The sequence below is a fragment of the Capricornis sumatraensis genome, chromosome 5 (genome assembly GCF_032405125.1).
Source record: "Capricornis sumatraensis isolate serow.1 chromosome 5, serow.2, whole genome shotgun sequence".
Lineage (NCBI taxonomy): Eukaryota > Metazoa > Chordata > Mammalia > Artiodactyla > Bovidae > Capricornis > Capricornis sumatraensis.
Genome location: NC_091073.1, coordinates 117,815,419 through 117,826,800, shown reverse-complemented (window position 1 = coordinate 117,826,800; position 11,382 = coordinate 117,815,419). Strand labels below are relative to the sequence as shown.

Genomic DNA, 11,382 nt, shown 5'->3' with positions numbered 1-11,382 from the left:
GATACTCCTTTGATCAGGGGATCCTCTCTGTCTAGGGCAAACTGGGATGATTGGTGACCCTCTACACCACCATCACCATGGAAGAACTTAGGCAAGAGCTTCTTTTGTGAATTTACCAAAGGGAGAAACTTTGCCAGGCAATCTTGAGTTTGGAACTCAGGACAGGACTGAGACCCTCAAGGGAGAGAGCCAGGATGCCAGGAAATGACCAGGATGCTAGGAAATGGTCTTCTGGGTTGACAGCACGTTTTTCAGTGCATCTTGTCAGTAACTAAATACCGGTGGTGGGAAACCACGTGTCAGTGCCCTCGTGTTGGGACTGCCTATATCCTCTTCACTAGGAACCTCAGTCTAGTGCCAAGAGTGGCTGAGGGTCAGCAGACTTCGGTTTTAGTCTCAGCTCATCCATCAGATTATGTTGACCTTCAGTAGTAGTTCTTCCCCCACTTCAGTCTCCTAGTCTATAAAATGTGGTGTTCTGTGCTGGATGTCACATCCAACTTGTCTGAACAATCCTTGCCTGTTCTCTCCCTAGAACAAAATGGAAGGGCTTCGGCAGGGTGGAGGAGACAGCTGCACCACAGGTAAGGTCTGGAGGAGCCCTTCATGACACTGGGGGGCCATGGGCTCAGCACTGGGGCAGGCAACTTCCCACCTGGAGTGCAAGGTACAAGACTAAAGACACCTGAAGACAAAGAAAATGCATTTCCCCAGGAAATGGAACTTACTAGGCTATTTGCTGTCATATTCTCCTTAGTGAGTATATGTTTTTTTCATAGAAAACCAAGCCATGTGATAAAACAGAGACCAGACAGGGATAGGAGGAGTTGAAAGTATGGGACAAATATTTAATTCAGTGGTTGTAGGAAGCTCGGAGCATCAAAAAGACTTCTGGGTGGGAACTGAATAAGGAGAAGGTTCTGGAAAGGTTGGAAAAGTCCAGCATCCTGGAAGGATCAATCCTAAAGACTTTGGCCATCCTGGGTGATTTATTCTACCAGCCCTGTGTGAGCTCCCTTCTCTCTATGTAAGAATACTCTGAGCCCAGGCCCGAGGTGAGAACTGAGGGTGTGACAGCCAAATTGATCCAGATGTGCTAGTCCTCTGAGATCTTTTCCTTTTTTTCTTTTGTTCTCTTCCTCCTCAAGAGGCATGTATTACTCTTTTTGTCAGTTAAAACTGCTAAAACAAATAGAGACTGGGTGGTAATCAAGAAATATTTATTTCTGACTGTTCTGGAGTTTGGGAGGTCCAAGGTCAAGATGTGGGGGATTTGGTGTCTGGGGAGAAGCCACTTCCTGGTTGCTGTGTCCACATCTGATGGAGAGAGAGTAGTCTCTTTCTTTTCTTTGTTGTTGTTCAGTCACTAAGTGGTGTCTGACTCTTTGCGACCTCAAGGACTGCAGCATGCCTGACCTGGATAGGGTTCCCTGTTCTTCACCATCTCCCAGAGTTTGCTCAAACTCACATCCATTGAGTCAGTGATGCCATTCAACCATCTCATCCTCTGTCACCCCCTTCTCCTCCTGCCCTCAGTGTTTCCCAGCATCAGGGCCTTTTCCTGAGTTGGGTCTTTTCCAAAGAGTTGGCTCCTTGCATCAAGTAGCCAAAATATTGGAGCCTCAGTTTCAGCATCAGTCCTTCTAATGAATATAGTCCTTTCTTTCTTAGAAGGAAACTAATTCCATTATGGAGTTCCATCCTCATGCCCTCATCTAGACCTCACCACCCCCCAAAGATTTGACCACCAGTGACCATCACGTTGAGGATCAGTGTTTCACATATGAATTTTTTTGGGGGGGAACACATTCAGTCCATAGAGATTGCACATTAACTTTTCATGTGCTCTGACAGGTGGAGGAGGAGAGAGCTTAAATCCAGGATCATCTACATTGAGGATCATCCTGGTAGGGAAAACAGGCAGCGGGAGAAGTGCCACCGGGAACAGCATCCTCTGCCAGCCCGTGTTTGAGTCCAAGCTGGGGGCCCAGTCGGTGACCAGGAAGTGTCAGAGGGCAACAGGCATGTGGAATGGGAGGACCATCCTGGTGGTGGACACGCCCCCCATCTTTGAGGCCGAGGCCCAGGATCAAGAGGTGTATGAGAATATCGGAGCCTGTTACCTGCTGTCGGTGCCAGGGCCCCATGTGCTGCTGCTGGTGACCCAGCTGGGGCGCTTCACTGAGCAGGATGTGGTGGCCGTGACCAGGGTGAAGGAGGTCTTTGGGGTAGGAGCTGAGAGACACATGGTCATCTTGTTCACCCGCAAGGAAGACTTAGAGGGTGGATCCTTGGATGAGTATGTGGCAAACACAGACAACCTCAGGCTGAGGAGCCTGGTCCGGAAGTGCGGGTCGAGATACTGCGCCTTCAACAACCGGGCCTCCGGGGATGAGCAGAGAGAGCAGCTGGCCGAGCTGATGGCCGTGATCGAGGGGCTGGAGTGGGAGCACCAGGGCGCCTTCCTCACCAATGAGCTCTTCTTTGATGCACAGATGCTCCAGCAGATGGGGGGTGGCGCCCATGGAGAAGGTCAGAGGCACTACCTGGACAAGGTACGGCTCCAGGTTGCAAAGCAAAAGCAAGGCCTGAAAAAGGCCAAGAGAAACTGGGTCTTCAAGACAGTCTTCCAACTCAGAGCCTGGATCGTTGTGAATTATGAGCTTTGTGTTTGTCTTGTTTGGTGCAGTTTACTTTTTCTTCTTATTCTGCTGATCATCCTGTACCATCTTTAATTCTGTGTGATATCTGTGTGGCAGAGCCATTTCTCAAATATCACCTCATGGATTCATTGTTTAACTCAGAAATAAAGTCTCCCGGTCTGCCGAGGACATGGTTTGTTGTCTCTGCAGCTCCCATGACCCTCTTTCCTTGTAGATTTCTGGCTTGGTTCATGCCTCCACTGCTTCCTTGGTGGTCATGTGCTTCAGAGCAAGACAACAACAGAGTTTCAGGGATGCCTGGCTGGTGTGTGCACCATCCCACTTACTTTGCAGTGACCAGCTCAGTCATGGGCCTGAGACCAAAGTTGGGCCAATGGGAAGTGAGTAAAAGTCTGCAGAGGTGGGGCCAGGAGGCATCTCCTTGCCCAGGAGAGACCCCCATAGAGAGACAGTCTCTTCTTCCTCAGGACACTATGGGATCTGAGTGCAAGGTGTGGAAAGACAGCAGCCATGTGAGGTTGAAGGCAAAATGTTAGGGTTCACAAAAGGCTCATAGCATATAGTTAAAATATGGCCCATTGTGGTGCCCTGACAAACAAGTGATGAAGTCACAGTGGCCACATTGCCTGGGTGGGCGACCTATTTTTCCTGAAGGCAGTATCCTGTTTCTCCCTGCTGGTCCCCATTTCTCAAGACTATGTGACCCCTTAACTGTGAGACCCCTTCAACTGCGTGACCACAAGACCCCAGCTGCGGGCTAAAGATAAACTAAGGCCCCCTCCCTTCAAGGCACAATTACCCACCAATAAGTATAAGAAAGGTTGTCTGTAAAAGGAGGGCACTGGTTTTTCTCTAAAGCCAGTTACTTTCTTTCTTTCTTTCTATAATGAATCTTTTTCTGCCTGAATGCCTGGCTTACTCTCTTTTTCTTTGTATTCGCCTTGCATTCCTGGTGCCGAAACTCAGGAGGGAAGACCCACCATGGCTAGGTGGGCTCCTCTCCTGAGCCCATCTTTGGTGGTTCCCTCCCTTGGACCTCATTGAGAAGCTGGGACGAGCCCCCGGGACGGGATTCTCCACTTGCCTTGCTGGACTGACTTCCACACCCTGGTTCAAATTTCATTGGCTGCACGGGTGGGTGAATTTGGCTCTCTTGGATCCTCTTTCTCTGGTCTGGTTTTTGAAGCCCTAGCACTAGGTGGAGGATCCCCATGGCCCTTGGGCTCTGGTCTCACTTTGAAATAAGGGATATCCATTTCAAGGTAGACCCTGTCACTGTCTTGAGAAGGCTGTGAGAATGGGGATGCCTTTCCTTCCGAACTTTCTTCTCGTTTTTCACTCACCCTGGTTTGCCCTCCTTCCCTTTCGATTGTAACAGGAATTTCTCAGTCCCAACCTACAAAGCTATGGTGTTTTCAGTAGTCATGTATGGATGTGAGAGTTGGACTGTAAAGAAAACCGAGAGCTGAAGAATTGATGTTTTTGAACTGTGGTGTTGGACAAGACTCCTGAGAGTCCCTTGGACTGCAAGGAGATCCAACCAGTCCATCCTAAAGGAAATCAGTTCTGAATATTCATTGGAAAGACTGATGTTGAAGCTGAAACCCCAATACTTTGGCCACCTGATTCAAAGAACTGATTCATTGGAAAAGACCCTGATGCTGGGAGAGATTGAAGGTGGGAGGAGAAGGGGATGACAGAGGATGAGATGGTTGGATGGCATCACCGACTCAGTGGACATGAGTTTGAGTAAACTCTGGGGGTTGGTGATGGACAGGGAGGCCTGGTGTGCTGCACTCCATGGGGTCACAAAGAGTCAGACACGACTGAGCGACTGAACCGAGCTGAGCTGAACTGAATCTACAAAATCTACCCTTTTAGGCTGCCTTCTCCGAAATTTAAAAACCTTGGGTTTTCAAGGAGAAACAAAGCCAAAGAGACTTACTTATTATTCTCACACTGTATGGCCACAATATTGACTGGAAAATAGGTCCCAGTGGCAAGAAAAAGGAACTCTCAATTACAGTACTTTATGGGACCTCAGTAACTTCTGCCGCCACAATGCAAGTGGTCACAGATCCCTTCTGTTCAGGCTTTCTTCACTTTCTGCCCTTGGCCCTCTCTCTGTACTTCCTGTTCTACTTCTCAGATACTTTTAGCCCATTCTGGGCCACATCCCCCTAAACTATATTTCCTGATCCTTGTTGGGATTTTCCCTCCTATTCTTTTGACCCTTCTGACCACAGTGCATCTCCTATCCCCTCTAATCCTATCGTAGCAGATCCGGTTCCATGTTCCCCCTCTCCTCTTGCCTTCTGAACCTCCCCCACCCCTACTTCTGAAAAGGGCTCTGGGATTTCAGCTCCACCTCCACTTTCTATGACCAGAGTCTCAAGTCCCCATCCCGACCTCTCTAAATCCCCTCCTCAATCCTGGCTGCATGGCCTTAAAGAAATAGGACTCTGAATCCCTTCTCACTCCCTTTCTTCCCTTGCAAGAGGTGGCTGGTACAGAAGGCATTGTTTGGGTACATGTCCCATTCTCGCTTTCCATCCCATTCTCCCTCTCTGATTTATCTCAAATCGAAAAATGTCTTGGCTCTTTGTCCTCTGACCCTGACACTTATTTAAAAGAATTTAAATACCTCACCCAGTCTTATGACTTGACCTGGCATGATATTTACATTTTACTCTCCTCTATCCTCCTCCCAGAAGAAGAATGAGTCTAGCAAGCTTCTTGAGCTCATGCCCATGAAGTGCATCAAACTGATGATACTAATCCTGTAGGCTCAGCTGCCATTCCCAGGGATGACCCTAACTGGGACTACCAGGCAGGGCGTCTGGAGTGAACAGCCCATAATCATATGGTGACTTGCCTTATTGCAGGCCTCCAATAAGCAGGACATAAAGCTGTTAACTTTGATAAATTCAGAGAAATAACTCAAAGGCCAGGTGAAAATCCAGCATAATTTCTAGCTAGATTAACAGAAGCCCTGAAAAAATATACAAAATTAGATCCAACTTCAACAGAAGGTACTATTGTCCTTAATAGCCATTGATGGCATCACCAACTCGATGGACATGAATCTGAGTAAACTCCGGAATTTGGTGATGGACAGGGAGGCCAGGCGTGCTGCAGTCCATGGGGTCGCAGAGTCGGACATGACTGAGCGACTGAACTGACTGACTAAACTGACACATTTTATTTCCCAATCATACCCAGACATTCAAAGAGAGCTAAAAAAGGCAGAGGAAGGCCCTGGAACCTCTCAACGAGATCTTTTAAATTTGGCTTTTAAAATTTTCAATAACTTGGAAGAACAGGCAAAACTAGAAAATGCTCAAAGAGATCAGGCCTCAGCCACTGCCCTACATGGCTCCAAACCTCAATCCTCTGACAGAGAAAAGAAATAACCTAGGCCCTGTTACAAGTGTGGTAAAGAAGGGCACGGGGCCTGCTCATGCCCAAAGCCCAGGCCCCCTCTGGGTCCAAGTCCTAATTATGGCATAAAGGGACATTGGAAGGTAGATTGCCCTAATCCCCCTCTAGGGGTCCAGACATTGCCTCCTGGTCCCAAGGAGGAGTCCTTGGACCCAGCTCTGCCTAGCCTCGGACTCATCACTGAAGACCAAAGGTGCCCAGGGCCCCAGGCCCCAACTCTCATCACCTCTATGGAGCCCAGGGTGACTCTCACAATGGCAGGTAAGCAGATCTCTTTTCTTATCAACACAGGGGCCACCTATTCTGCCATGCCTGCTTATTCCAGAAAAAGCCTCTCAGATCTCTGTTGTGGGGGTTGATGTTTAGTGTCCACACCACAGATTACCAAACCTCTGCCTTGCACACTTCAAAATACCTCATTCTCTCATTTTTTTCCTCATACTCCAAAAATGCCCCACTCTAATCCTTGGAAGGGATCTACTCTCCAAATTCAAGGCTTTCCTCACTATTCCAAATCTTTCTCCCCGACCTGGCCTGGCTACTGCTCCTCAAACCTACTATTTCCTCACCTCCCCCATTACCCTCCTTCTCCATAAACCCTACAGACTGGGATACTGATAACCCCTCCATCGCCTCCCACCATACTCCCGTTTATATTCATCTAAAAGATCCAACAAAGTTTCCCAGTCGACCTCAATACCCTATTTCCCAAATACATCAACAGGGATTAAGCCCATCATCTCTAAGCTGCTGCTTGTGCCCTACTCACTCTCCTTATAACATGCCTATCCTGTTAAAAAGCCAAATGGCTCCTACCGCCTGGTTCAAGACTTGAGACTTATTAGTGCTGCTGTTGTCCCCATTGACCAAGTAGTCCCAAATCCCTATACTCTTCTTTCCCTTATTTCTCCTTCTACCAACTATTTCACCATCCTGGACCTCAAGGATGCACTTTTCACCATCCCTTTACACCCAGACCCTCAAGATCTTTTTGCTTTTACCTGGACTGATCCAGACAGTCATTGCTCCCAGCAATTAACCTGGACTGTCCTTCCCCAAGCATTCTGTGATAGTCTTCATTTCTTTGGCCAAGCCCAGCCTCAGACTTAACCTCCCTCAATCTTGCCCCAAGCTCTATCCTCCAATACATAAATGATCTTCTCCTTTGTAGCCCCTCACTTATACACTGTCAGTGACATACAACTCCTCAACTTCCTAGCTGATCGGGGTTATCAAGTATCCCCTCCACTTCCCCTTCCTGAGGTCACCTATCTTGGAGTTCTCCTGTCACCAACAAAGAGACATATAACTACTGGTAGAAAGACCCTTATATCTGCCCTAATCACTCCCTACATCAAAAATGGAAATTCTGTCCTTTGGGGGCTTGGCTGGGTATCTACACCTCTGGATCCCCAGTTTTGCCCTCCTAGCACAACCCAGGGGGATCTTTCGGAGACTCTTGAGCCTAAGTCAAACACCTGTTCAGCCTTTAATGCTCTAAAACGAGCTATTCTGTCAGCCCCAGCTTTAACACTGCCTGATCTTTCTCGCCCTTTTATACTCTACACTACTGAGAGACATACAATTGCCCTAGGAGTCTTAGGACAGATGCAGGGCCTTTCCTTTGCCCCCACTGGTTATCTGTCAAAACAACTGGATACCACCATGCAGGGATGGCCAGCCTGCGTGCGTGCTCTTGCCGCAGCTACACTTCTCACTCAAGAAAGCAAAAAACTTACTTTGGGGACACCCACAGTCATTTGCTCACAACATGACCTTAAGGACTTAACTCTCACACAAGACCATAGCTCTTCTATCACCTTCTCGTATCCAACTAATTCATGTCACCCTCCTAGAATCTCCCGAGTTCTCTTTTGAATGCTGCCCTACTCTCAACCCCACCACCCTCATCCCTAATTTTGCTGAACCTCCAAGTCACACTTGCAATGAGACATTAGAAGACTTGATGCCTCATTTCTCCCATATCTCTTCAGCCCCTTTCAATAACCCTGATCTCACTTGATACATCTCTATTCCTCCTAACAACCAAACCTTCCTTATCAGACTAATCCACAACCGAAACAAACAAACAATTCAATTCATTCTCTTATTGATATACGTAGGAAGACCAGCGGGAATTGGAACAGGGACTGCAGGGCTCACGACCTCTTTAAACTACTATCACAGCCTCTCTAAGGATCTTACTGAGAGCCTAGAAGTAGCTGCTGGCCTTATCACTCTTCAGGGCCAACTAGATTCCCTGACAGCTGTGGTCCTTCAAATCAGAAGAGGATTAGACCTTCTCACAGCAGAAAAAGGAGGCCTTTGTCTTTTCATAGACGAAACCTGTTGCTTCTACGCCAATAAGTCAGTTCAGCTCAGTTCAGTCACTCAGTCGTGTCTGACTCTTTGCAACCCCATAAATCGCAGCATGCCAGGCTTCCCTGTCCATCACCAACTCCCAGAGTTTACCCAAACTCATGTCCATCGAGTCGGTGATGCCATCCAGCCATCTCATCCTCTGTTGTCCCCTTCTCCTCCTGCCCCCAATCCCTCCCAGCATCAGGGTCTTTTTCAATGAGCCAGCTCTTCGCATGAGGTGGCCAAAGTATTGGAGTTTCAGCTTCAGCATCAGTCCTTCCAATAAACACCCAGGACTGATCTCCTTTAGGATGGACTGGTTGGATCTCCTTGCAGTCTAAGGGACTCTCAAGAGTCTTCTCCAATACCACAGTTCAATAAGTAGGGTGTTGCAAAACAGGCAGCAAGGAATCTGACAAATAGGGCCTCAAGAATACATCATCATCTTAGTAAATTATGGGAAAACTGGCTAAGCAATTGGGATTGGATGCCATGGGTCCTACCTTTACTGGGCCCCCTTCTCATATTAACCCTTATTCTGCCTTTCGGCCCCTGTCTAATGTGTTTTTTTTTTTTTCTCCAGGACTGCCTATGAGCCTTCACCAGCCAGACTGTTCATGAGCTACTTCTAACTCACTTCAATTATCACACGCTTTGAGCCCACTCTGACTTCCCTTAACCCACATTCCAGCCTATTCTTATCTTACCCCATGACAACACCCCAAACTTTTGCAGGAAGGAGGTCCCCTTCCAGGGTCTGAAACTAGGCTCTTGTCTAACACTTGGAAATGAATTGTCCAAGGAGACACATGTGCTGACAAAGCAAGAGATTTTATTGGGAAAGGGCGCCCAGGTGGAGAGCAGTAGGGTAAGGGAACCCAGGAGAACAGCTCTGCCACATGGGTTTCAGTCTTGGGTTTTATGGTGGTGGGATTAGTTTCCTGGTTGTCTTTAGCCAATCCTTCAGACTCAGAGTTCTTCCTGGTGGTGCAAACCTTGTTCAGCTAAGATGGATGCCAGGGAGAAGGATTCTAGGAGGAGGTTGGAAATGTGGTGTCTCCTTTTGACCTTTCCTGAACTCTTCCAGTTGGTGGAGGCTTATTGGTTCTGTGTTTCTTACCAGGACCTCCTGTTGTAAAACAACTCATGCAAATGGTGCCTGGCCAGGGTGGGCAGTTTCAATCAGTGTGTTTCCCCTAACAAAACCAGTGCAAAGCAGATACAGAAGACTGACCTTCAGCTCATACCCTATATCAAAAAGGCTGGAATGTTAGGGTTCACAAGAGGCTCATAGCATATAGTTAAAATATGGCCCATTGTGGTGCCCTGACAAACGAGATGAAGTCACAGTGGCCACATTGCCCGGGTGGGCAACCTGTTTTCCCTGAAGGCAGTATCCTGTTTCTCCCTGCTGGTCCCCGTTTCTCAAGAGTACATGACCCCCCAACTGTGAGACCCCTTCAACTGTGTGACCACAAGACCCCAGCTGCGGGTTAAAGATCAACTAAGGCCTCCTCCCTTTGGGGCACAATGACCCATCAGTAAGGTATAAGAAGGGTTGTCTGTTAAGGGAGGGCACTGGTTTTTCTCTAAAGCCAGTTACTTTCTTTCTTTCTTCCTATAATGAATCTTTTTCTGCCTGAATGTCTGGCTTACTCTCTTTTTCTCCATGGTCACCTTACCCAACACTTCAAAGCTGAGCAGAGTAATGGAATCAACCCTAGCCCCTGAATCAACCAGCCCTGAAGCCCGCCCCATCTCTGATTTCTGATTATGTCAGCCAATAAATTCCTTTATTACTTAAGACATTGGAGTTTGGGGTCTCTTTTATCTGCATTTGAAAACATTTGAACTGATAAAGAGTTCTTCATATCTCTTTAAAAGAAATCCTGAAATTTATCAGAACACCCGTGTTTTCATGCTTCCTGCCAAAAAAGTGAATCGAGAATAAATAAATGAATTTCTCTTTTATCAGGTGACAGGGAGGACCTCTGCCTATATCTAAAGCTCTCACTTCAAGAAATGGAAGTTCACTGCATCCCAAGAATGTGAAAAACCCCTGGAATGAATTATTCTGAAAATGACAAAAGGAGGGGCAGAGGAAATGGGATGATCCCCAGGTGGGTTTTTCTGTGCTTCCTTCACCTTTTGAGGGAGAATCAGTGCTCATGTTTGAACACTTTCCAAGAGATCACGTTGGGGAACATCCATGTGTGAGTCAAGGTGGAGCGCGACCCTGTCTCCTTCTCTGCTGCAAAATATTCCTGGGTTCACCCTCCAGCTTTACTCCCCTAGAAAGTCAACAAAGGTGGAATGCCATCTGGCTCACTGAGAAACGCTGCTTCTGGGGTGAGAGATGCTTTCTCATTGCGGGGAGGCCTGGGAACCGACCATCTGCATCCCTGGAGGGAAGCCATCCTCCAGCAGCCCTGCTCCCAAATACTTTCTTTAGTGAGTTTCCCTGGTCCAGTGCCTTCCCTGGAGGGAGGAGGAGACTGCCCAGCCCAGAGGGCTTCACGTTAGACTCCACCAGATCTGAAGTCTCCGCCTTCCTCTACTCAGCCCAGTCTCCTCTGAGGCCCGGGCAGTGGGGGGAGCCAGGGTCCCCGGGAGGCCGACAGAAAGCTAGCTCCTTCCCAACCTTGATATCAGTGCTACTCTGTGTCAATTCACCCTCTCGGTGTCCCAATTTCTGTCGTGTCCTCTCCATCCCCACACCTCCCATTACAGCTCAGGCCCCGATGGATGGCTGAGATGGAATTCTTTTATTCTGAGTGTGATGCCATGTACCTAAGCTCACACTTATTTAGTCCAACCACCACATTGCTGCAGCTTGATCTTCCTGAAATTCCTAACATGCTTAAAATCCTCGGGGAGAAAGCCCTTGAACCCACCCAGCCAGGTCCCTCCCTACCTC

General features: G+C 48.0%; 1 protein-coding gene across 1 annotated transcript; it reads left to right on the top strand.

The window, feature by feature from the left end:
• Window positions 1-541: 541 nt before the first annotated feature.
• GIMAP5 (GTPase, IMAP family member 5) lies at window positions 542-2,735 on the top strand. The gene is made up of 2 exons (XM_068972464.1): window positions 542-584; window positions 1,855-2,735. Exons 1-2 carry the CDS (start codon window positions 542-544, stop codon window positions 2,733-2,735), a joined length of 924 nt encoding a protein of 307 aa, XP_068828565.1.
• The last annotated feature ends 8,647 nt before the right edge of the window (window positions 2,736-11,382 follow it).

Coding starts and splice junctions, on each gene's coding strand:
- GIMAP5 (XM_068972464.1), top strand. CDS start 542: ATGGAAGGGCTTCGGCAGGGTGGAGGAGACAGCTGCACCACAG. Junction 585..1,854: donor AGGAGACAGCTGCACCACAG/GTAAGGTCTGGA, acceptor GTGCTCTGACAG/GTGGAGGAGGAGAGAGCTTA.